At 35.1% G+C, this 26,729-nt stretch overlaps 1 protein-coding gene across 12 annotated transcripts in view; it reads right to left on the reverse strand.

The window, feature by feature from the left end:
• NBEA (neurobeachin) overlaps positions 1–26,729 on the reverse strand; it is a 507,179-nt gene that overhangs the window by 65,406 nt on the left and 415,044 nt on the right. For all 12 annotated transcript variants that reach the window (XM_062615053.1, XM_062615045.1, XM_062615050.1 and 9 more), the window contains 3 exons: positions 21,145–21,257; positions 11,587–11,727; positions 3,952–4,071 (listed from right to left, as the gene is read on the reverse strand). In XM_062615053.1, coding sequence (XP_062471037.1) covers positions 3,952–4,071; positions 11,587–11,727; positions 21,145–21,257 — 374 coding nt within the window. The remainder of the gene's footprint in view (positions 1–3,951; positions 4,072–11,586; positions 11,728–21,144; positions 21,258–26,729) is intronic.

Genomic DNA, 26,729 nt, shown 5'->3' on the forward strand with positions numbered 1-26,729 from the left:
TTAAAGCAGCTCAGATGAATTTCAAACATATGAAAATGAATACATAAATAATGAAATTTGCTATTCTTAACAGTTTTCAAAGTTTGCTGCTTTGATGGATAGCCCATATTCCACACACTTACTATTTACTATAAAATCTCAAAAATTTTTAGGGTGGGAAAACAATTTACACTGTGCATGTCACGCTGGAATCCACAAAGACCCCCATTTACCACTGTGTGTGCAGCCAGAAAAAGCTACACAAATATGCAGAACACCTTGACAGAATACAAGATTTTGCACTCACATGCAACCTCTATACATCTCTTTTGCACACTATCCACTTTCTTACAGGACTGCCAAATAAATATTAGAAGTTGCCAGATTACTGAATATGAAATTCTGGATGTTTCACACTTCAGAGCTGAAAGTCCTTTGTTGTGCAAGACAGTGGTTGCTGCTCTTGGGAGAGTGGGCAAAATGGGTAGAGACTTTGAGGGGGCTCCTAGTGGTTCCCCAAACCTCACTGCTTTTCCAGTCCCTGATAACTTGACCAAAATGATCAAAAAGACTGTAAGGTATTCCAAGCAGTAGCACAACTAAACTGAAGAAAGTGGGGTATTAGTGGTATTAATAATAGTTCAATTTCCCATCCCTTTGCAGAATGAACTCCACGGCCTCAGGGAAAAGTTGGCCCTGATGTCATGTCATTGAGAAATGCAGTTCATTAAGATCTTAAGCAACAAAGAACAGCAACAATTAGCTGCTATACTCATTCTTGATTTATCGCTAAGAAACACAGACTCTGGAATGGAAAGAGCCTAAAGGGTCAACTGGCACATCCTCTTGCCAATTCATGATTGTCCTCGATGCTTTTCCAGTGTTTCACCAGTCTACACTTCTAAGAAACTTGAGACATAAGGCATTTACTACTTCCCCTTGCAAGGATATTAAAATTCAGAGGATAACCCATTTCATTTCAACTTTGCATTCTCTGTTGGTTAAGTAAGAATTTTTTAACTCTTATCCCTTTCCTTTGAGGTTTACCTCTTTGTTCCCTAACAAACAGTTCTTCTCTCTTTCATATGTTTGCATATTTCACAGTATTTATGTAACCAAGTCTTCAATTTTAGACATTAATTACCCCACACATACATACACACATTTTTCTTCCTGTATCCAACTCCTTAATCTGCTGCTTTTCTTACAGCTCCCTCCAGCTCGGGTATATAGTTCCACTAGCTAGTTCTCAGCACTAAGAATTTGCTTTATCCAGCATGAATATATGCTAAATTTTTAAAAAAAAAACAAAACCAACAAACTTGGCTTCTTGAAGAATGTCAGAGCTCTGAAACAAATGAGTAACTAATCAGACTGTTTCAAGTGGAATTTAGATGCTATGAGATATTCTATTTGTTAGAATGCTACGGATATAGCTTTGTTCTCACTATCAGCTTTCTGTCATCCTGCTGATCATCAAGTTTTCTTGTTAAACTGAACACTAAACAGCAAGACAGTAACATATATTGCTTAAGCTACTGAAATATACTTCAGCAGACTTATTCCAGTAGTGGCTTTGTATTAATATATAATAAATTAATTTGATGATGCAATACACTGAATGCTGACATTAAATACATTACAAATTCTTTTCTCCTTTCTACTTTTTTTTTTACTTTTTTTTTATTTAGATAGCTTATGAACTTTTTCTCTTTGCTTAAAGATTTAGCTTTTCATATTTTTAAAATTACTTTTGTTTATCTTAAGCTGGATCCACTCATAATAAATCAATTCAAGGTTAATTTCTAAACCCACCTTAGCTATATCTTCATTAATTAACAAAACCATATTTTAAACAGCATCTTTAATCCTGGAAGTATCCCTGAAGAGTCAGGTCAGGGAATACCCGGAGAAAATATTTATTGGCTAACATACCTCATCTGTGCCTCCCGTATTAGATTTACTTTAATGACTTAGCTCCAAGTAGTATTTCTCATTGTAGTGGCCTAACAGAAATAAATATATATCTAAATCTGACTCTCGGGTTTATGGCACACTACCAAACATATTCTAGAATACATTATTTTACAATCTTTTCCCCAGTGTAACTCTGACCCTTAATTGTTACTATTTCACACAAGTTATTGCCAACTCCCTTCTTAAAATTCAGTGACAGTAAAGGATATAGCTACCCCACATCTTCAACTTTTGTGCTCCTTTTCTGAAGGTGAGTATTTAGTTTTGAACATCTTTTTAACACTAATTTTATTTTCGTAACTAACTTGGGAATTTTTAATATAAATACATTGTGTAATGCAACTGTTATTCCTCCATAATTTCCACATCCTTGCAATAGTTTCTGGCAGCAGTTTAAATTACTCCACTTGGTTCACAAGACTTTGTTTCACACAAACATTTCAGTTCTTTGTTTTCCTGACAACTCACCCAGTTGCTATTTTAGGAACAATCCTTCCACTAATTATATACCCTAGTTGAATACCATCCCCCTGTACGTCCACAAATATTACTCTATCTTTTGCAATGCTTTCATGTATTGAACTGACCTCCTCCTGTGTACTAAAACCAGACAAAAATATTAGTCACTTCCAACTCTCTTCCCTTATTCCTAGGTTTAAGGCTCTTATCTTTTGTTTCAGCCCTACTACTAAGAAGACATTTTCCCAGATAATCTGGTGAAATTCTAGGAAAATCAGATTTCATTGAAAGGAAAGATCAAAATGCCAACAGTCTGAATTTGAAGAAATGGCTGCATTTCAAATACAGCAGATATATACTCAAATTCCTTCCAAGTTATGAAATTTCCTTTGTTTTAGTACTTAAAATACTATTGAATTATAAAGGAGCATAAAAAAAACACAAAATGGCTTAATTTCTCCTCTTTAAAAAGCATTTTCTCCCATATGTTAAGTTGTCCATACAATTTGCAATTCATTATTCTAACTAATAACTGAATAATAACAAGAAGGCTCGTCCACATACATATATACCAGACTGATGGTTTATTTATGCAAACAGGAGTTCTGGACTAAAAATAAATCAACACATTTACATCTTCTTCTTTTGTCAGGTTAAGTAAAAAATACAATGGTAATTTGACCTTGACCTTAGCATTTCCTCATTTGAGTAGCAGTATCAAAACAGAAGAGAGATATATTCACTTTAAAAAAAATAATTCTGAAACAGCAATTAATGGTGTGCTGCAGCCTTTGCTTACTTTATTACTAGAAAATGAGAATCAAGAAATGACCATATTATTCAAAATATTATTAGATTTTACTTTCTTTCTGATAAGGTCCCACGTATATGAACAATAACCCTTTGTATTTAACAATAGCTAAGGAATAACAACAGTAAAATCCCCCTGCTCTCCAGCTGTTTCTGTATATCATGTAGAATTTGTTTTAGTCTAATGCGTATTGTTGCATAATATCCCCAGGCACATTCAAGTAAAAGCTAAAGCTGTACAGAAAAGCCAGCATTTTAATGGGTCTTGTCATTAATGCTTTATTAATTGCCCCAGGCAGTGCAACCCCAGTGCTAGGCAAGCTATAACAATATGACACTTTAAGGTCAAATCCAATTCCTGCTGTGTTTTATGGAGTGGGCCAAATATTGAGTTAACAGCAGGAAAGAACAATTTATTGGGCTTTTCTCCGTCTCCTGATTATCTGATCTAAATTAGATCAGTTAGTTTGTTTTTGTATAAAAACGAAACACCTTTTGTCCACTCAACTTCAAAGAATCTTTGATTCTTCCTATTAGGACAATAATCTTTAGTAACATTTACCTTTTATTTAATGTACTGAATATAAAGATCCACATTTATCAGTTTATTTAATGTCTACACAATCACAGAATAGTTTGGTTTGTAAGGGACCCTCAAAAGTCACCTAGTCCAAACCCAATGCAATGAGCAGGGACATTTCAACTAGATCAAGCTGAATATGTTACCTTCACATCTGAGGTATCTCTTTGGCTGTTCCTCCAAGACCTGGCTACTGAAGAAAAGGTTCGATCTGGGTGGTCAAACTTGCCATCATTTGCATTTAGAAAGAACGTTGTAAAGGGCTCCTGTAGTTAATGAAATGAAGGCAGATTAAGAAAACAGCAGAAGGAATCATGCAGCAGGTTTCTAATAAAATCCAAATACTTTCGTAAATCAAAATACTCCACAAAGCAGAATTAAAGAAAAGTATGGCACCACATAGTTACATCTATGCATGGGTATGTGTACTGAATGTCTTAGTACATTTATCAGCTCTAACCCATTTTTCACACACAAATACTGAGTTCTGGCCCAGAAAGGATATTTTAGAATCATAGAATAGTTACGGTTGGAAAGGACCTTAAGATCATCTAATTCCAATCCCCCTGCCGTGGGCAGGGACACCTCACCCTAAACCATGTCACCCAAGGCTCTGTCCAACCTGGCCTTGAACACCGCCAGGGATGGAGCATTCACAGCTTCCCTGAGCAACCCATTCCCGTGCCTCACCACCCTCACAGTAAAGAACTTCTTCCTTATACCCAATCTAAACTTCCCCTGTTTAAGTTTTAACCCGTTACCCCTTGTCCTATCACTACATCCCTAATGAAGAGTCCCTCCCCAGTATCCTTATGGGCCCCCTTCCGATAATGGAAGGCTGCTAGGAGGTCTCCACGCAGCCTTCTCTTCTCCAGGCTGAACAGCCCCAACTTTCTCATACAGGAGGTGCTCCACGATCATCCTCGTGGCCCTCCTCTGGATTTGTTCCAGCAGTTCCATGTCCTTTTTATGTTGAGGACACTAGAACTGCACACAATACTCCAAGTGAGGTCTCACAAGAGCAGAGTAGAGGGGCAGGATAACCTTCTTCGACCTGCTGGTCATGCTCCTTTTGATGCAGCCCATGATGCGGTTGGCTTTCTGGGCTGTGAGCACACACTGCAGCCTGCTCATGTTAAGTTTCTCATTGACCAACACCCCCAAGTCCTCCTCCACAGAGCTGCTCTGAATCTCTTCTCTGCCCAACCTGTAGCTGTGCCTGGGACTGCTCTGTCCCAGGTATAGGACCTTGCACTTCTCATGGTTAAACTTCATAAGGTTGGCATCAGCCCACCTCACTTTATATATTGACTCTTCCGTAAGACTAATTACTCATCAGTGGTAGACCTATGGAGCTTAGCTCGAGTTCACAATGGCTGCCGACTTCCCTGCAACTGTCGTAAACACCCTCTGTGTTATTATATTACAATGCTTGTTTACCCCTTGTAAGATGTTCTGCCAAAATAAAATCTAGTTTCTGTTCCATTTAACTTAAAAGACCTGAGCCTCACGGTGCGCAGAATGGCTCTACAATCATGATGATGCAGACTATGGTTGCAGGTTATCTAGCTCTTTCATTACTTTGGGGCAAAGGTAAAGGGATGAAAGATTTGGAGTTTTTTCTTTTGCTAATTCTACCTGAAAGCACACTCCCAATACTCAGTAAATGGACACAGCTATTAACTTCTGGGTAGGAAGAGCCCAAATCTTTGAAAATCTGGATAACCCATTTTTATGTCACTGCATTACACCACAGGGCAGGGGTTAACAGGGAAAAAACAAATTCTTAATTTGACAGCAGAACCTGAATACTGAAATCATTGCCGACTCTCTAGTTTTCCAACACCACTCCATAAACTCTCAGATTAAACTAATACTTGGCAATATATCCACATAGAAGAAAACCACTTCATCCTATTTGTCAAAATCTGATGTGGAATGTTAGTAAAAGTGTCCCTTTCATGAAACTCACACATAAATTTTTTTCCTTGCATGTCCTGAATATTTGGAGATTTTGTTAAACAAAACAATTCATAATTACCATATTGGAATTCTTATTATAGTATTACCCATCTACTATTTTAATTTTATTCTATATATCCTCTATTTCCCTTTATGAAACTTTTGAACAAAGCAGGGAACACGTCCATTAATACAGAGGGAATTATTTTATGTTATACATACTGCATTTAAATTACAAAAAAGTAATGAACACTGAAGTAATTAATTTTCTGTCGCATTTAAGAGCAATTAAAATAAACAAAAGGAAAGTTTGGACACAAAGGTAGTGAAAGAATCCAAGAAGAGGAGGAAAACAAAAGAGAGAATTAAGACTTCCAGAGACCATTTTTTCTCTAATCTTTACTCTGCATGTTTTCCCAATTAATCTTTCATATGATGCACAACAGTCAACACAGACTACCTTTTTTCAATAAGGAGAAAAACTTTAAATTTCACTTTCTAAATGAGAAGGAATGGCTTATCTTTCTTATTGTCACATAGTGTGCCAGTACTACTGAAGTAGCTTAAGGGAATTGTTTATATTTGAACAAAGATTTTTTTGGTCTTTTCTTTTGAGCCAGGAGAGTACCTTAACTTTCAGTGTCTGCTGGTGCAAATCTAGAATAATTTTCATTATAATAATGCAAGACATTCTGCTGCTAATTGAATAGCAGTTTTTTTCCCCATAGCTTTTTTTTCACTTAAAATAATGTAGATTTACTTTAAAAGGATAAAAGAATAGGTTATTTTCATCAGTACACATGTTCCCATCATAGAATCCTATTATGTGTTATTATAATAAAAATAATCAAATTAAATTAAAAAAAAATTGTCACAATATAATTTTTTTTGTTGGAGGATTCTAAGAAACACTCATTGCACAACAACTTTGCTTGTACTTGTGAATATTGAAAGAGTATGTGGCAAGTGAGGAAGAGCTTATAATTTGAACAGAATATTAAAATTTAACCATAGCTAAGCTTGGTGAGCAGCATAAAGGCATCGCAATGAACTGAAATACTGAAAGAAAAGAAATTAAGTTTTTTATGTATCCAGATTTGACAGTGAGCAGTAAAATATAAACAAAAAAGCATATAATTTAGACCCAGAGCTAGCAAACGGAAAACAATAAACATAAATTGGATTATATTTAATTTATCCTAAAATTCTAGCAATATAATTTTAACGTTAAATGTACATAAGTTCTTTTAAAATTAGAATTATTTTGGTTTTAACTGGATTCCTCCACAATTGCAATAGCAATCTTTGCAAATCATGCTATTTTTCTAGCTTACCCATACTGAAAATCTTTGTATATTGATCTTAGCACAAATAATTCTGCCTTCTACCAACTCCCATCTATCACTTTTTTACTTTATAGGATACATGTAATTTGTTGTGAATATCATTGTGGGCAGACTGTGGGTCACTGCTGAGGTTCTGAAATCAGCAGCAGTTGATGGATTTAAAAACAGCAGAAACCAGACAAATGATGTAATTATAATACATTATGTAAAAATACTAATCCAAAAATCCATGACAACATTATTTTAAGCATTTGAGACAAACACACAAAAGCAATAAGATTCGTAATCAAGGATTAAACTTTCAGTAGCTGAGCACTACAGGGTGTCCTATTATGTTATCCTGCTATGACCTGTTGTGCCTATCTTTCTGGATTTTTAATCCTTAGAAGAAATTCAGAGCTTTCACTTGCTTTATCTCAAACCTCTCACATAATTTTAAGGTAATTTTTATTCTCTGGAAAGTCAAGTGCTTATATAATAGAAATACAATTAATATCTGTATTCAATACACCCATTTAAATACTGTTATTCTGTGACACCAATTACTGTCATTTCATGTAAAGGTTTTGTTACTGTAAAAGCTATAAAGCTTCACCATCTTTTCATTATAACCCCATCTCACTCATTCCTAATATTATGAATAAAATTCACGCCTTTTTCACTGCCAACAAAAAGAGAAATTCTTGGGGTACTTGATTACAATGAATACAAGCTTGAGCTGTGGGAAAAAGGAATTTTTCCATTCAACAGCGCTTCTCTCACCTTTTCACAGTGCCTAGTCCCATCTGAATCAATTCTGGTGGGAGTAAGGAAATCAGGAGGAAGTGATGTGTCATTCTAAGACATCTTACATCAAACAAAAATGTCTTTTCATCCATTGTAAGAGAAAAAGAGAGCATTTTGGGTTTTCTTAGAGTGATCCACACCTTTTGTCTGATAGATCTTCCACTGTCCTGCTCTGACTTATCAAAATGAAGGCTCAGACTCACTTATGTTTACAAAAGGATTTCAAGTCCTCCTCACCTTTGACCTTCATGTAAAACTAGTTTCAGCTCAATCAGACCTGATGCATAATAAATCTAGATTTTCTTCTTGTACAAGTTGTACAAGTACTTAGTCATTGTAACAGTAACTGGAAGCCAATTATTCTCTACAAACTTCTTAATTACTATGTTAGAGAATCATGCTCGTTAATACTGCTCTGTTTCAGTGAAGATGTATCTGATTCACACAAACACAACTTCAACAGCAACTACTGAGTGCTTTTTGCAACATAACTCTAGCATATTTCACCTAAAAATCTGAAAACAATGCTGATATTTAGATTGTACATGACTCAAGCCAGAAGTCATTCTGTCTACTTTTCTGTCTACTTTTCAGGTTGACATTCAAGTCACTGGAGTATATGTCGTTCTGATGCAGTATTCTCGGTTTAATCTATTCTCCCTTCTGAAACTTAAATACTTACTAGTCCAGGCAGAAAACATGTGGAAAAAAAATGGCTTTAAATGGTTTAATTCCAGTAACACCTCAAAGGACAGGAAGACAATGTTATATAAATCATGCTGTTCTCTGTTAGTTTTCATTATTAACCCGACTGAACAATACAGTTGACTTTCACATTCATTATCTCTGTAAGTAGTTATCTAATTTTTAATCTACTTCTCAATTTAGAAAGAAAGCTGATAACTTTCAAGGAACAGATGATTTTGGATATATGGATATATGTTTCTGAAGATCAGTGGGATTCATTTGTAATTACAGCATTAAATATTTCTAGGTTGAAAAATTTATTAGTGACAAAACTGAGGCAGAGATTGATGATATCAAAATCAAACAGGACAGAACTGAGGCTGAGGCATAAAGTGCCTTTTATAAAAGTAGCCTGGTACATCACATAAAGGAAAGCAACAGAGGGAAATATAAAGCAATAGTGAGTAGATTATCACAGAATTGACTCAGAAATATGATATTACAAGCAATGTTTTGAAGAGAAGTGGCAGGAACCAGATTGCATATGTCAAAGACAAAAAGCAAGATTAAAAAAAAACAAGGTCTTCTGCAACACTATATATACATACTTCAGAGTGGCTGAAACTTTCTCTCCTACTGCAACTACTGTTTTCTCCAATACAAAGGTCGAGTCATACAGATTATATAGTTTCTCCCCCTGGATCCCCATTACTCTATATTGTTTTGGTCTGCTTCTATCTAGACTATGTCATTCCCAGTATACTTTCTGTTGTATATTTTTTGCTTGTTCATTTGCTTGCTTGTTTTCTCTCTTTTTTTTCTTTCGTTTTCTTTTATTCTTTGGTCTATGCAGCCCCCACCCCCTGATTTCACTTTCACTCCTCTCTCACTCTCAGTTTGTTACCACACGCTACCAAAAGCTCTTCTGTAACAAATCTGTTGATTTGTTAGAATCTTGTGGTTTGTGAGAATCTTCTCCAATCTCTTGAAATACTAAAAGCATTTTTCTGTCTGAATCTCTGCATTTCTTATTGTCACTTTCCTCTTCTTGGACTAGACTACAATTTACCTGTTTTAAATGTTTTTACACAGTCTTTTTCACAAACTCATATCAAAACAGTAGCTCAAGAAATTCACAAGCAAGAAATCCTATTTTAACTTCCAGAAATATCACTTAGCCTTATTTATGAATTTCACTGCCATAATCTTCTCTCAGGTTTTTTCATTTTTTATTTTGTAGCCAAAAATATCGTTCTAAGGAATCCTGTAACTTTATAATCCCCATATTTGTAAACTTTTCCTGTCTTCATGCCAACATATTTTCAAACCTTTATTTTGGATTTCCATATGCAGCCTTATCTGATCTCATCAAGTTACTTCTTTTTTCCCTTTTGTTGAGCTTTAAACTTTCCCCACATCTGTCTCACTTTCGTTGTCTCCTCCCACCAGAGATTTCTGTTCTTAGCTGGTCACTCCTATTTAAATAATCTTTAAAATACTTATCTAGGTACGCCCATGTACTGAAATTCTCCCACTGTTGTTTTCACCTTCTTGCCATCATCAATCTCTTCCCTGGAAAATACTGTTTTTCCTTTTCCTTTCTGCTTTATATTCTCACATATATTGTTTGTTCTAACATGCAATTTGTCAGGTCTATATTGCAAGGCCACCAAGGCAGAGACCTTGTTCTCTTGCTCTTTTAGGGCAGAAGGGAAAGAGAGCAAAAACACCTACAGTACTACATAAACATCAGTAGTAAAAATGACACAGCATTAGCCTAATGCAGGAAATGAATACTCCTTGGTGTGTTGTACATTCAGCCTGTGAGCACTTTCAGACTTTTGCCGACTAGCAAGAGGGGGCCTTTTGTTGAATAGCAGCCAAAATTAACAGATAAACATGCAAATAAAACTACTGGTTTTAATATACTTTAAGGCAACAAGGAAGCACATGTGAACCATAAAATGTATTCACAGTACATGAATAATTTAGCAACACTCAAAAGCAGCACAGGGATCACCCCATATAGGAGTGTAATCAACGTTTAGTTTCCCATGGGTTAAGAAGTAGTATATCCTGAACTCATAGACACATGACTTCTTCCTTTTTGAGTGGAAATACAAGCTATGTCTAAGGAAAGCTGAGATGAGTAAAAACTCAGACATCAAGCTTTGTCTTTCTGTTTTGTTTGGTCATGTGCAAAACATGTTTAGAATACACTTTATGCGGAAGATTTTCATTGGCAGGATGTATTTCCGATTTCGGTAATACCTGGTGACTTGTTAGATACATAGTCACATAGCGACCCAATTTTTCATTAAAGTTTCTCTGTGCAACCTTAAATTTCTCATTCTCTTTTTCTGTAATACATTGTGTTAACATGTAAACTGAGTTCAGATTCAACCTATCTTTGATGTTTGGTCCCCTCCATAGATCTGATTTTAAGGATAGATTTAAGCATGAGATTTCCAGAACTGAAATATAAGTTTGAATCTATATTTTTGCATTTAGGAAAACTGTAATTTTTTAATATAAATATATATATTAATGTAAATATATATAAATATGATATTCATAATATGAAACTGGTTCTATAATTCCCCTCTCAATTTGACATAGTTTAACGGAATTTTTATAAAAGTTTTTTCTTTAATGTTGTATATATCTGTCCCTAGCTGAAAATAATAAATGGATATCTGAGTGCTATCCGCTTTTTGTATGGGCCAGAGACATTTTTAGATGCATTTTCTTCATTATATGTGTCCTTACACCACAACAATTTTGTGCCTAAATATATTTCAGATTGTTTGGGTAGGAAGGGCCCCTGATCATTACAAATGAGTATACCCAGTATACCTACAGAATTTCTGAGATTTTAAGGTCTAGAAGAGCAATGAGATTGTGATAGAAGAGTATTTTCATTAAAAAGTAAAAACAGTGATGACAGAAGAAATGTGTAGCTACAGACATTAGTGAAAACCAGGATCCAGAAATACTTACAATGCGAACAAGCCAAGCCAATGTAGAAGTAGATGTAGAGTAGTGGGTGTTGTAATGATAAGGTGGAGTCTGGTCATCTTCCCATGTCTCATACCGCTCTGCATAAAAGACTGCCCTCTTTGGGTTCAAAGCACCAATAGGCTACAAAGGGAAAAGAGCACAAATACATCATCAGCTGAAGGGCAGCATGACTGCTATGTTGTAATTCTGCATTGCGATTCACTACACAGGAGGCTCTGCAACCGAACTATAATAATCCCTTCAGATTGCTATAATCTTAGAATTTCTTTTCAAAGGCTTTCTGTACTAAAAGTCATATTACTTTTCTTATTTTAATTGAAAATATAAGTGATCAACATCTGCAAAATTTCAAGATCTTCTTGAAGGATTAGTTGTTTCCCAATTAATTCAGTAACGTTATTCTAGAAATCAGCTTCTAAAACTGCATTTAAAATGCACTGAGGCCAAACTAATATTTCTGTTGCTGTCATTCACCATAATCACACAGCTAATGAAAACTGACTTTTACTCAGACAGGATACTTTGTAATGCACAGTTCATGATGAAAAGATTTCACGCGGAACTGCTGATGGTGTCTGGTGATCCTAAGCAGGAATGCTTAAAAACCATGCATAGTCCTGCAGGAATGGATGTTCCTTCTGACTGAACAAAAGCCATGTTTTACTGAGCAAAACAAACAAGCTTTGTATTTAAAACCAATAGAATTTGGAAATTACTCACAAGTTTAAAGTCCGCTCCGAGCATATTTAACAGACAATCTATACAAATTAGGTAAACAATAAAAGAAATGTAAGGCAATAATAGCAAGTGTTTGTTTTCAAATGTCTACTTAGGGGCATATGCTTTTCCACATTTTTTTAACCCACTTTATCTCAGATTTTTTTTTCAAAATATATTTGTTCTTGAGTGATACAAAAGTGACTGGGTCGAAAAAATAAAACAGAAATCAGCTAAAATGTTGAAATAAATAAATAAGTGAAATAAATAAGTGATCTTAAATCTGTTTTCCAGATGAGATAGTAGTAGTGTATTTACTACTTACCTGCAAAGAATGTTCAGATTTTAGCTTTTGTGGTAAAATTAACCAAACACACACAGTTTAATACTTAGAAAAGAGCACACTCCACACCAAATAATTGCATAAATTAATAATAATTTAAATAATTACTGGATTTATATTAATAAAAAGAGTTAGAATTTATATTATGAAGGAAATTACAACTTCAAACCAAACGTATACTCAAGGACTTTTCAAGACCCTTTTCAAAATGCTAACAGGTATTCTCACATTCCATTCCATCACACAGCTTTTCTACCGAATTAAAATCCATAGTAATTTGGAATGGAAATACCAGTACACGGTCAAATCAGTGTGTTTCACTACACTATGTAAGTAACTGAAGTTTTAAAGCTGCAAGTATTTTATTACTTCCGTGCTGCTACATTTTTAAGATGGCTGTTAAAATGCTGACATAGAACATGATATTGCCCAATTTTTCATAGCAGAGCTTGTTTCTAAATAACGTCGTTTGCCGAACACTTACATTTTAAAATATTACGATTTCAGTATTTTTCACATGTAACACTCTGGATGCTTAATACTTTGCTGTGTCACGGAGATGTTAATAGCTTTCTCATACATGCAAAATGTATGAGTAATCCCTAAAGATCAGTGTTATCTGGTGTAGACTGCACTCACAAAACATTCTTGAAAAAGAAGTATGAACCATTCCCTAACTCTTTCCAGGCTTATTTCTCAACTACTGGAAAAAGAAAAAATAAATATTTGCATTTTTGTTATGCTTGGTTTCATTACACATCCTGCCACTGTCAGGAAACACACTGGCATAATTATAGCCTAAAAACTGCCAATATATAAAAATGGTTGTTTGACCACTTCCTTGAAAAAGTAACTTATTAAAAGACAGTCTTTACCTATTTGACTGAAAACTGTGCACTCTGCTAAATTAATTTAGGGTTCTGTGTTGCTTTGGGGACTGCATGGGACCTACAGCCCTCATTAAGGTACTGTGAATCCACTTCTTTGGCAGAATAAATTCTAGTCCCCAATAGCACATTTCAAAATTTAAAGCAGTAATTCACGCTCTAGTTTGTTAAGAGGAAATGTTCACCCCCTCTGAGAAGGAAACTAAAAATTGCAGACAAACTGGTGAGATTGAATTTTGTAACAGAAAACTACCCTGAGAATCATTCTTCGCTCCGCTGTGAAGGTGCATCTTACCCTACACTGCAGCAAATTTTGAGGCTATGGAAGAGAGAGGCACCATCTGTCACAATATTATTGTACATACATGATTGAGGGCAAAGTAGACATGGGATATGGCAATTAATGCAAGACTGAAAATCAAAACTCCAGGCCTTTCAAAATATATTTCAAGTTGATCAGATTTCTTTCATCAAATAAGATCTGTGTTTTCACTCTTCACTGTGAATTGATTACAGTAACAAGAACTGTGAAGCATAACTGCTGCTCAAAAATAATTACAAGGTATTTTATAGACCAGCAAAATTTTAATGATGATTTAACCTGTAGCTTTAAAAAACTTCTTTAAATATATATATAGTTGTACTTAATGGAAAACCTACTTTCTTTCAAGAAATGGACAATAATTTTCCAAAGTCACAGAAAACACTAACACAAACACACCATGGTGTTTTCTAGTTTCTTCAGGGAGAAGTGTTATTTTAATTTAAAATATATACTGTTTTAAGATGGTGCATTCCAAATGCCTGCACAAGTAACTAAAATTATCTACTTTCAGAAGACACATGTTCAACTGATTAAATGATAAACCTAAAAAGCTGTATTTTGAAGATTACCTTCATCCTCATCAATATTCTTTTCAGAGTTGGAATCCATTTTTCTTTCAATTACTTTGGGATTCATTTCAAGAAAAATGCTGAAATGCACAAAATATCTGTTGCATAAAATGCACTCTTTAAGTGAAATATCATGAAAGTCATCTCTCTTCTTGCTTGATATGGAAATTTTTGTGTGAAAATCTCTGGGAAGAATCTTTTCTGGGAATTACCCTTACTTGACACAGAGACAAGGAAAGAAAGAAAGAAGTGAAGGGGTTAGGCAGAGCTTGTTTTCAGCTAGAAAGTCTCACTTCAACTTCCTGGGACAGATCCTGAATTGGATGAACTAGTGATCTGGATGACAGCCTGGGATTTGGGTGGTATAGGTTAATTTCTGTCATTCCACAAAGTTTTCCAGTGTTCCTGGGTAAACTGCTCAGGCATGACTAGCTTTCAACACAAAAGTGTGCAAGAAATACCTGTGCTAGCTCTAGAGGGACTGATGTGCAAACACGGCACCATCTATGCAGACATGGCAACTGAAATCTCGGAAGCAGTGCAGAGGGAGGAGAGCTGGGAGCTGCCCATCCTCACACAACTCTGAAGCTTCTGCTTCAGCATCATACCAATTATCACTGGCCTGTACTGAAGAAATACAAGCAACTTCTGATCCCCCTTTTCTGTGCAGTAATGGAGACCCCCTATGTGAATCACTTCTCTGCATATTAATGGAAAGGACTTAAATCTCCGCTGATGTAGGAAACCATACGAGTTGAAAATGCTAATGGAAAGTGCTCAAATCTCTTTTTTGTTGTGTAATTAAAAAACTTATTAACCACAAATAGATCAGCTTGTGTGTACCAAAACCCAGGCATTTTCTGAAAGTGAAAACTTCCATCAATAAAACGGCATGGAGTAAATGCAAAGAGGTCTACCCCTGGCTTTCTTAGTGGTTTTTTTTTTAATGTCCATTTGGCAAAATGCTGTTACTTAAAGAAATGGTAACAGTTCATCCTTCAGTAAAGACATACATATATTTTTTGTAAAGACTTTCAATCTCAGTTGTCCAAACTAGAAACTAACCCAGTTTTACTCTGATGAGGCCTGTGTCCTGCTAGATAGCAAGTTCTGCAGTAATTGTAGTCCTTGTAGTCCTTCACATTTCCACATTTCACTCTCTATGGAGTTTTGATCAGTTTTCCATAGAGTTACTGTGCCATTCTCAGTCCAGAAAGTCAACTACTACAGTTTTAATCTGATACTGTGGCTATAAACTGGATGTAAACTTTATTTATGGATCAATCCCTGTATCTTTACGTAATGGAGGAAAATAATTCTATTTCCATTTCAGTGAGATTCTACTGCTGCGTAAACTAGTTAAAATGACTTGCAGAAAAAAACACAAAGGTATAGCTCAATCCATGTATCATGTCCCAGTTCAGTGCCTTTGCCATAAGTCTAATACAGAGACTGAATTAGAGTAAAAAAATTGTTCCAACTACTAAACATTTTAGAAAGCTTTTTTTTTTAAACACACCAATTGTCTTTTTCTGTAAAGAAGTCCTCTGTAAGGACTGATAACAAACAGAATTAACTTTTCATAAAAAGATTTTATTCTTTTACTCCATTTAAACAAAACAACTCACTATATGACAATGCCTATTCAGCCACTTCACCTCTGATGTACTAAAAGTTGCTCGTTGAGTTTATTTTATGTTTCTTTTTCCATTTAAAAATAAAGTAATTGTCATTAAAAACACACTGCTATTCATGTCATTCTTTTTTTACCTGCCTAATCTCTTCAGACATCTGGCCTTTGAACCAGGGTATTGTCAATATCTCTAGTGTTTATATCCACTGGACATGATATGTTAGCTTATGTAATATTTACTGTTTTGCCAGCTATCTTCATAGAATCACATTCTCTCATGAGAGCAGAACTGAACGTAGCATCCTATTTATCCAGCCACTGAAATATCCTGCTTATCTTGATTTTAATTCATGCAGCAGCTACCTTATCTGTTTATCTCTCTTTTTTTTTGGTAATGTATTGCACAAAAGTGTAGCTGGGTACAAAAGAAATCTTGAGCATGGCTTTATTTGGCTCTGGCTGAGTAAACACTAAGCTTTTCCTCACTGCTTGTTAAGCTTTTCCTCACTGCTTGTTTTTTATAAAAGAAAAAAACAAGCACTGAACAACAACCTTTAGAGTAGGACATCTTAGGATGGTAGCTCAAAATTTAAAATAAATTCTAATTTTATCCAAATCTGTGAACAGCTTTTCTGTAGCATGTGATTCTCAACATTATCAAATAAGAGTACTGGCAGATTCAAAGTGCCACAGTCTCACTCAGAACTTTTTATTTAAGAAAAGAAAATGTTTAATTGTGTGGCTTAAACCACATGAGAATCAAACTAATTTTAATTCTGATTAGGTAGAGTTGCTTGTGGTAAAGACATAAGTTTAAGTTACAGAAACTGATTTCATATTTTCAGTGAGAGTGGCTCTTGATAACCCTATAAACTCCATTTCACAGCATACACATTTTTGGAAGTATTAATTATGGTTTGCCTTGAAATATTCACACTTCGATGCGTTCATTTGCATTATTACATTTAGAAGCCTTGGGGCTTTATCACTTCCTTTTCTTGAAATGGCATAGTAATAAGGAAACATGGTTATGCTTATCACCACCCATCAGTCAAATACCTTCCATATTAACAAAATATAATTTTTTCCACTCAATGAATGGGCGTGTGATGTTTCATACACATGTCAATATTAGTATTACTTTTCCTGGTGAAGAAATAATTTTATTTAACAGGATGTATGACTGGAAGTAAATGAGGAGGAATTCCCATTTACACTTTAATGAGTAGGGACAATGCAGCATGTCAAAACCATGCATTCAGTATAATTTAGGAGTAAAAGTCATACGATTTTGCACAAAACCCCATATCATGTTGTAAGTATGGTGAAATCCCCAAAACGTCAATGTACAGTAAAGGCTGCACATACTTTTCATGCACTACTGTTTAATACTAGAGGTATTCTTCCAAAGGAAATCTCAATAAAGAAGAAAAAAAGCAGATCACCTGGTGGTTTAATAGTGAAAAGATAATCTATGTATCTATGACAGCCTCTTTCATTAGCTTTTCATTGTGTCAAACAATAAATGTAACCTTTAACCTCATATATGTAATGAATAAAACTTGAGCCCACACTGTCTAATCAAATGAGAGGTCCAATATATCCTACTGCTACAGCACCTTCCATGCCCACGGGCCCTGGTTTTAACTCTCAAACTGTATACAAAAGAAAAAAAAAAAAAGCCTTGATATTTCCAAACACTTCAAAGAAAATGAGCAGAGGAATCTTCAGACTAATATTTAAATATAATTGTTCTGAGAAAACAAGCAACATCTGGATGTAACAGTACCACAATAAGGAGCACTACATAAAACCAGAATAGAATGGAATGGAAGGAAAGGACAAGTTACATGTTCAAGACGGCTCTGCAGAAATGTAAATATTTAAGTTTGAGCTAAATGCAAAAGGCTTATGTTTTACTCTGTCACTGACATCATAAGCAAGCCAAACACATCAAATTTCATTTCCACAAAACATATGTATTGCATTTGTTGTGTATGTTCACTTAGGGATTGTGATATCACAAACATGGTGTATCATAACTTATATAGAAAGACTAGGAATCAAAGATTAAAAAATTTCAAAATTATCATAATTGACACTGGATCTTTGCATGAACTTTGTGTAGTAATACACAAAGTTATTTTTTAAGTTAGATTTCGCATCTGCATTTAACTACCAAAACTATTTTAAACCAACAAAACAAAGTATGATAGGTGGTTTCTCTTTTAATTTCATTGATTTTGTGGGTTTTTACCACATACATAATACTGTTAAAATTCTAAATAATTTGAGGGTTATTAATTGCTCAATATTAAAGACAGAGGCTTTGTGAAACTTAAGAGGGGCAAACTTGCAGGAAGACAGAAGGTCAGGAACTGACAAAGGAGATTTTATCCATCAACAGCTTAGCTGGAGGTTCTGATCTGCCATCTAATCTGCAGGAACATTTTTCCATTGCAGGGTAAAATCTGACAGAAGGAAATGGCTCCTCATGGAAAGGATACTGTGTGTGCCTGCCCCAGAGGTCTGTCTGAGGCTTGATAGCACACCCCTGTTCAATAATGTGAACAATAAATCACTAACTCCTGCTTTTAAGCAAAAGGCTACTCAGTATTTACCTCTCTAACAAGGAAAGAAGGGACTTACTTACAGATACAGGACAATATTGAAAATGAAGACAGAATTGCCAAAGAAATACTTCAGATACATTCTGATTTTGAAGAGCTTTACTGATAATGCCCAAATTGAAACAGGATGCAAGTAATGCGTAACAGCCCAAGTACACAAAGTAAGGCATTTCATATTAACTGGCCACTGCCTTTTACAAAAAAAATTATTAATCTATTTTTAGTTTTAAAACCATTGTGAAATGAAATCTATCAGATGTTATTATAATAAACAGTGGGAAAAATTTGCAATTACATCCCGTTTATCCTGAGGGAACCCACAACACTTTACAGATTGCATATGTGTTTTCTCGCATATCCATGGGACAAATGCAGCCGAGATATTGCCAGAAAGGAAAGACCATTCTTAACTAGCTCTGCGTAGGCTTTTTTTTAGTGGTCAAAATCCTAGCTTTTCCAGAGGAAATCACTGGTAGCTTTTGAATAAGAGAATGCATTTATCAAATTGGGTAAGAAAAGGTCCTCAGGCAAAATACTGCTGTGCACATTGCATGTATTCTTGAAGAAATATAAATAACCAGGGACTTGATTTTACATTTCCTTTCGAAGAAGAGCACTAACTACTAGGAGCACAGTGATACTTAAGCTATGCAAGCACTAATTCCGTAATGAGTCTTTACTTATTCATGACGAAAACCTATCTATGCAACTATCACACTACTTCCTGTAGTAATTACAAACTTTGATAGGCTGCCATAAAAATTTGGATTCAACCAAAACTAAGTACCTAATGAAGAACTCCTGAGACACTGATCTTGTTGCGCTTCACCACATGCAGTGCTATTAATATTAGAAAGGGATTTTGAGAGATTTTATTAAGTGTAAGTATCTTAATGAAAGGTTTATCACTATAAACAATTTTAAAACAGAAATATCTTTACACATGCTAGGCAACAAGCCAGTGAAAGATGATCACTGGTCTTTATTTAACTGATGTCTGTGCCTCTTCTTTCATTGTTCCTAGCACAAACTACAATGGTGTTATGGAACTGAAAAACACATTTGTGAAACATACCTATAATATTATGAAAGTTCAGGAGTTCTACATAACCTAGGTACAATTCTCAACCAATTTGTTTACAGCTGAGGCATGCTGTGAATGCATATTAATGTCTATTTTTATTATTTATTTAGCTAAGAAAAAAGGGAGAGGAAACTTCAGTGCGTCCTTCTGCTATTATGCAGTCAAATTCTACTTAAATTATTTTAGAAGTCTCACAAAAGCAGGCTTCCAGGAACTGTTACAATACATATGGAGGTACTGAAAGCACACTCTTTCCAGCAGAGATATGGCACTGTGAGATAAACAGGGTGGGATCCCTCCATTGCTGCCTATGATATGTGCTTGCAGGATGGGGAGGAAACAAAAGCAGACTTAAAGGCAGAAGCCCCAGAAACTCTACCCCTGACCTCCCAGAAGGGAAAGCAGGGGCTGCAGCACAGGGCTGCAGAACAGGGTTTGTTTTGGGGGTCATCTTCTCGCCTCCAGCCTCACAGCGAGTGACAGTCTCCTGCAGTTTGAGCCTCACTCAACTTGTATGAGCAACTTCTCCCTCGTGGCTGAGTAACCACTGCAAGGATGCAAGAAAGCTGTCATGCACAAACAACAGAAACCTCACGCTGGGGATATTGCAAGGCTATCTATTTTGACTAGTAACGAAATACAAACACTTAGTTGATTGGAAACAGGAAAGAGACTTCCCACAACACAGTTTCAAGCGCTGTTTTTTGCCTTTATTCCAGCTGGCCAAAAGTAGAGCCCCTCTATATGCTTCTACTATGCTTGGCCAGGACACACCTTCTCCCCAGTCTTTTGACACACTCAGAATACCAGAGCTGGGTATAGATGGCAGTCTGGTGCTATTAGAGAAACAGATACTAGGAACTGCATCATTACAAAGCACTAAATGCCCAAGCCCAGGGGGAGGACAACACTCGCAAATAATGATAGGGACCAAACGCTTCAGGGTCTAACATACAAAATACTTGTTTATGAAATAATTATTAAACCAAAAGGAGGTGCTGCTATTATATTACTTATCCAGTCATTGTAGAAGTCCAAACTTTTTATTCCCGAAGGATTAGCTTTCATAAACTAAGGGAGACAATTAGTGAAATAAAACCATCTAATGCACTCATGATCTGTAAGTCAGAAGGTATGGAGGAGTTGCAGATCTGTTGGAACCAGATCAGTCAGGTACAAGGAAGTAGGATAATACAGAGATTCAGTATAAAATGATTCTAAAATAGAAAAGTCTATTTCAGACGTTTCTGACTTTAAGATAAAGACCTAACTTAGCTAGGCTGTAAATATAAAACAAAATCTCTTCCTAAGAGGTCTGTCTGACTGTCTTTAACAGGTTTGAAGCATACCTTTGAAAGATCTCTGAAGTTGCCTGGAAGGGTCAGGTCTAGCTCTTCAGATTCATAGTTTGTTAAAACCCATGGAAATACAGGGTATTGGTTCAGATCATTGTACGTTCGTCCTATGAAGAAAGAAAATATTTTAAGAATTAGGAAATAGTGTCCACTTCTCCAGCTGAAAAGCAATCTGGCAGTTACTTTTGTTGCCTCAGATGTTCTCAGTTACCACCACTTCACAGAAACAGGTCTAAATCTTCTAGACAAAAGTAGCCATTTAGATGCACTTATCTTGAATCAGAAGTCAACACAGAAATCAGCATAATGTAAGGAGCACCTTACCTTTCAAGATAAACTAAAATGCATCGCATGCCAATAAACCCTTTCTTTTTATTTCCATGAACATGTTTTCATAGCCTGAATGTTGAAATATAAAACCACTAGACTATTATTTCCCTAGCAACTGTATTCAGTATCATTAGCTGGCAAAGATTAAATGAGACTACAAACAGCAAGGGACATCTGAGATTTGCAAATCTATGTCTGTCCTAGATAGACCATACTAATTCATTATTCCCCAAAGTTTTTCTTCATTGAAGAAGTGGTGAGATTTCACTGCAATAGTGGAATTAAAGTGGAGGAAGTCGTATTTGCTTTAAGACTATTTCATAAACACTTTGAAAATTAAAAAACATTTTCAGCCCCATAGAAGACAGCGCAGACTGCCCCAGGCCACTCTTTCCAAACATAATGAAAGAAACATTGCTACTATCTCAGGAACTCAAATGTGCAAAAGCCATCCTTATAGTTCCAAAAGAACAATCTGCAGCTGAACTGGAAATTATGAATTCATCACAAGGAAAAGTGTTTGGGGAAAGGCTGTTATTTCTGTATCAGCTGGCATTTAGTAGTATCTAACATTTCAGTGATGAGACAAATGAAGTTGCTTAGTACAGAACCATCAACCCTATTGATTTAATAGGAACCACATAATATGCAGCATGACTCTTAAAAAACAAAATTGGGTCATAAATATATGTGTGTATGTATTTATATAATACAATTAGCAGACTGAAATAACCCAGGTTAACAATTCCCAGTCCTGCGGCAGATTTACAGCCCTGTCTCACTAACTGCTTCCTTCCAGATTCTGGACAGATTCCTGGGGTATAAAACCCAGCACAGGAAAACACAGGCTTCCTTGTTCTGAGTTGTATTTGCAATTCTCCACAAAAATCAACTCTGCTTTACTGAAATGTGAAACTTTCACTGCTTTACAAACACCTTATCTTTTCCATAGAAGTTGATGAACAAGAAGCAAGTTGCTATTTGTACATAGTTTCATTGGAAACAGGAAAAGTACATATTGTTAACAACTGTGTGTCCTCATTTTTACTTTATGAACACATAGATGTTCACAAGAATATAAAAAAAATAGAGGTGCAAAAGCAACTTCATTAAAAAAAAGCACTACCAGCGCTTTTTTGTGACACGCAGATAAAGATGGATAGAAACAAAACCACTTCTTAAATATTGACAATGGACAAATTCAAAAACACTCCTGGACAGAATGAGAATGTATCAAACAATTAAATCAAGAAATACACCATAATCCATGTAAGGGAGGAAAAGGAAAGGTGCTCTCTGGCAGAATATTAATTGTTTCAGCTTTTTTGGGGGGAGCTCTACATATCTCAACAACTCTGAACAACTCTGAACTCTGAGACAAGTCTGCCTCATTTTCCACATCCACCAAATCAGAATATTATTCTCCTCTTTAGCAAGGGATTTATTACATATGAAATGCAAAATTTCTTGAGATTGTAAATTTAAGGTTCTATAAAATATGGCCTTTATAAAACTATACCTTTATATAATTAACATTTTTCTTACCATCAGAATCCTCAATTAAGTTAACTGAAAAGTATTTAAAAGCTTGCGCAAAAGAAAGACATTTGCATTTCTGTAGAAAGCAGACTAAAGGAAATTTGAGATTCGGAAAGAGAACGACTGAGATGACTGTAATCTTCTACAAAGCATAAGTAAAATAATGATTCCTCAGAATCAGAAGTTTCATGGGACACAGTTCACAGTATAAAGACCTTCAGTTGAAAAGAATTTATAGAAATATTTAGAGAGGTGAGAACATCCTTTCGCAGAATTTTGAAAGGAAATTTGGGGTTATCCAAGATGACCTCTTACTTCAAAACTGAGATTCTATTTAATTTTTATATTCCCTTAATTTCAATATTCAGTGAACAGGATTTTGACTTTCTGTTCCTGTTCCATTTAGGAACATCATAAATATGTGAATAGCACAATAAAGAAGCAATCCTGAACCTCACTGCTGTATGTTAGTTCTTTCTTGCTGTATGGTTTTGATAGGTAACTTACAGCATCGACATATGAACAAATATCATGTGGAATTAGCTCCATGTCAGGACACTGCTGTAACTCTTGTGTGCATTTTTTCACCCCACACTGAAAAACAATTTCATGCAGTTTAGGTAGGATAAGTCAGAAACAATGGAGCCTTTATGATTATGTATTTGGTAAATATAACCATAGCCTTGTGAAAAAATAAACAAAGTATATACTTCTCTCCTACTTCAATATTTATGGACCATGTTTTACTTATTAAGAGATTTACTACTAAGAATAACTATTAATTTGTTTACTTATAAATTTAGTGATTTTTTTTCTCAATTCAACTATTTTCTTAATACCAACAAATAAAAATGACTTGAGAAGATGATTTGTAATTTAAATAGTGAAAGGAGACCAAACCTACATGATAAGACCGCACATCTATGCTTATCTGGGTGGAGGACAGTGATCTAGGCCTATAATGGGATTACAAATGCCTAATTCTAAACATGCATAAATATTAGTGGTTTAACTTTATTAGGAATGCTTACTCAATCAGTTCTGGCTTCACAATGATTATTTTCAGAGTAAAGTCAGACAATGAATATATTTAGCCATCTCATCAATTGTCTGCTGCTTCCAACAAGAATTATTTGGTTCTTTATTTAGGGAAATAAACATCAAACATAAATCTGCACCACTATTGGTAGTCTCTATACCTTTTCAGAAGCTTCCGATTTTCCTCAAAGTAGGCTTACAAAGATTAATATTAAAGACTGAATATTAAATATTGCAAGACTGTGACACTAATCTACCTGAACAATAAAACTGAGGCATAGTAAATGAGACCTCAGAAACACTTGGTATGTTTCTTCATTAAAAAAAAATAAAAAAAAAAAAAAGAAAACAAACAACTTTTTAATTAAACCATCCAATTTAATGTTTTTATATGGCATTTTAGTTTTGAAGGTAAAGTGAGCTAGAGACAGCTGACAAAGAAATTATAACTGCAATTCCTTGGTGAAAATGTTAATGACAGCAAAATATTGTTTAATTAGATGATTGCAGCATCTGGATTAACACTCTTTAAGAGCGATGTTCCTGTGCTTGTCTGCTTCTTCACACTTTACAGACATTTTGTCATCTCTAGGTCATTAGGAAAGAATTTTTAATGATTTTTCTAGAAGCAAGTAGTTCGAGTTACATCTAATTAGATGACAATAATAAGCCCAACACATGCAGTAGCTAAATATATACATAATTAACCAGTGAGGGCTTGTACATCACAGAGTAAAAAAGTGGAAAATGCTAAACAGGATAAAAAAAACAGGGAGGGGGAAGAAGCTTGTCTGAATTTATTACCTGACTGAAGATGCAATTTTTTTATTTCTTTTTTTTTTTCACAAACCTTTAAAACTAATCCCTTTCCACTAGAAGAAATTACTTACAAAAATCATGTATATAATTTTTCTCCACTTATTTTAAAAGCTGTGGCAGGTAGGATTTAAAAGCATTAAAATTTCAACAAATACAAACTCAAACACATAAAATATACTGCAATTTGAAAATAATAAACAAAAAAGAAACAAAAAATAGCAGAAATCAGTTAAATACTGAGAAATAGACTTCTGAGTAAAACAGTGGGCACTATAACCATATTATAAAATGTGGTTTTGTTCCCACTCATCTCAATTCCTTTTGATGCAGTGGGATTACTGTTAAGTACTTCTTTCAATAATCTTGTAACTGAGAATAGTAAAAATTCCCTATATCACCCAGGGGGTTCAATTGACATACACACTGTTCATATACAATATGGTGTTTTCCTGTGCGCCTGAAGAAAAGGCAATTAGTATAATCATAGCTGCTTTCAAGCTTTCAAAGAATACCTAAGAAGGTGGCCAGGAGGGGAAAGGTGGTCAGGAAGGCTTATGTCTACACAACCAGGACAAAAACCAGGGGCAAGAAGAATATAACACTGAGACTGATTGATAAGCAGCAGAATGCAGTGTTTACCTTTGGGAGAAAAACCCAGAGCTGTAAACATGATGAAATATGCTTGAGTCAGAAAAGAGGGCAAGAAAGAGGTGAAGACCTTGGAAGCAGAATAGGGACACCAGAAAATAGCTGGCTAGAGGGCCAGAGAAAACAGGTTGAAACAAAACTTTGGAGTTTGAAAATGGAGAAGCACTTTGAAACAAAATTGCAGTAAGTCATCAGGCTAGCACAAGTGATGGTAATCATATATCCCTGGATAGGAATTACCTAGAAACAGAGAACTATGGCAGCTGAAGTAGACAGTTACTAAGTCATGAGTATGGACCACAACAGAAACAGTTGAAATAAAATGTTTCAGAGGTGGTAATAGAGTGACGTAAAAGTTACATATTAAAAAAAAAAGTCATAAAAAGATGGATTTTTTTTTTCCAAGGGGACACTTCAGTATTTCAAACATTGATTAAGAACTTAACAGAATAGCCAGGGGCCATGCTTGTCAGGACAGACATATTGGCAAACCAGGGAGAGATTTAAGAAGAAAATTATGTATTTATTTCAGAGGTTCTGTTATACAGAGACCAACAATCTGTGTAATTAAGAGTGTTCACAAGCGAGCAAAGGAATTCTTGTGGGAAAGGACCCAGTTGCATGTCACAAATGAAAGAAATGAGTTGGTGCCAGCAGTCTCACTTCTGAATACCTCTCTTCCAAGGCTGCTATTTCTTGAATAATTTCAAAAAAGGATTGCAAGAAAACATGAGTGATTTTTGTAAAGGGCTAGATGCTAATTAAGCACCATTGGAATAAGAAAGGAAGCTACAAAGACTTGGCAAAAAGTGTACTCAACCATTTTGTTAATGGACCTCTATTTATTAGGAAGAGAAGAAAAAACAATGAAGGGACTTACGTATCACTTAACAGCAGAAAATCCACATTTCTTAGGTGTCAAACCTACACGTTTCTTAAGTGACTAAATTACAGCTCAGATATGCTGAATAAGACAGCAGGAGCTAAATGACAACACAAATAAAAAACATTTTGCTGCACATATTTTTCAATGGCTAACAAAATGAAATTGTTAGAACAGAAGAAGCTGCTTCTTCTTACTTAAAAGTTGTATCTTTTAAGGAAATATTTCGTATGGGATCTCATTGCAAAAGAGTGTAACCAAAAATTTATTTGTAAATTGGATTTCCAAGGAAGAAAGAAAATACATGTATCCTCTTTACTTG

Source organism: Pezoporus occidentalis, unplaced genomic scaffold (genome assembly GCF_034315485.1).
Source record: "Pezoporus occidentalis ecotype Australia unplaced genomic scaffold, CSIRO_AGI_Poc_V1 ctg18, whole genome shotgun sequence".
NCBI lineage: Eukaryota > Metazoa > Chordata > Aves > Psittaciformes > Psittacidae > Pezoporus > Pezoporus occidentalis.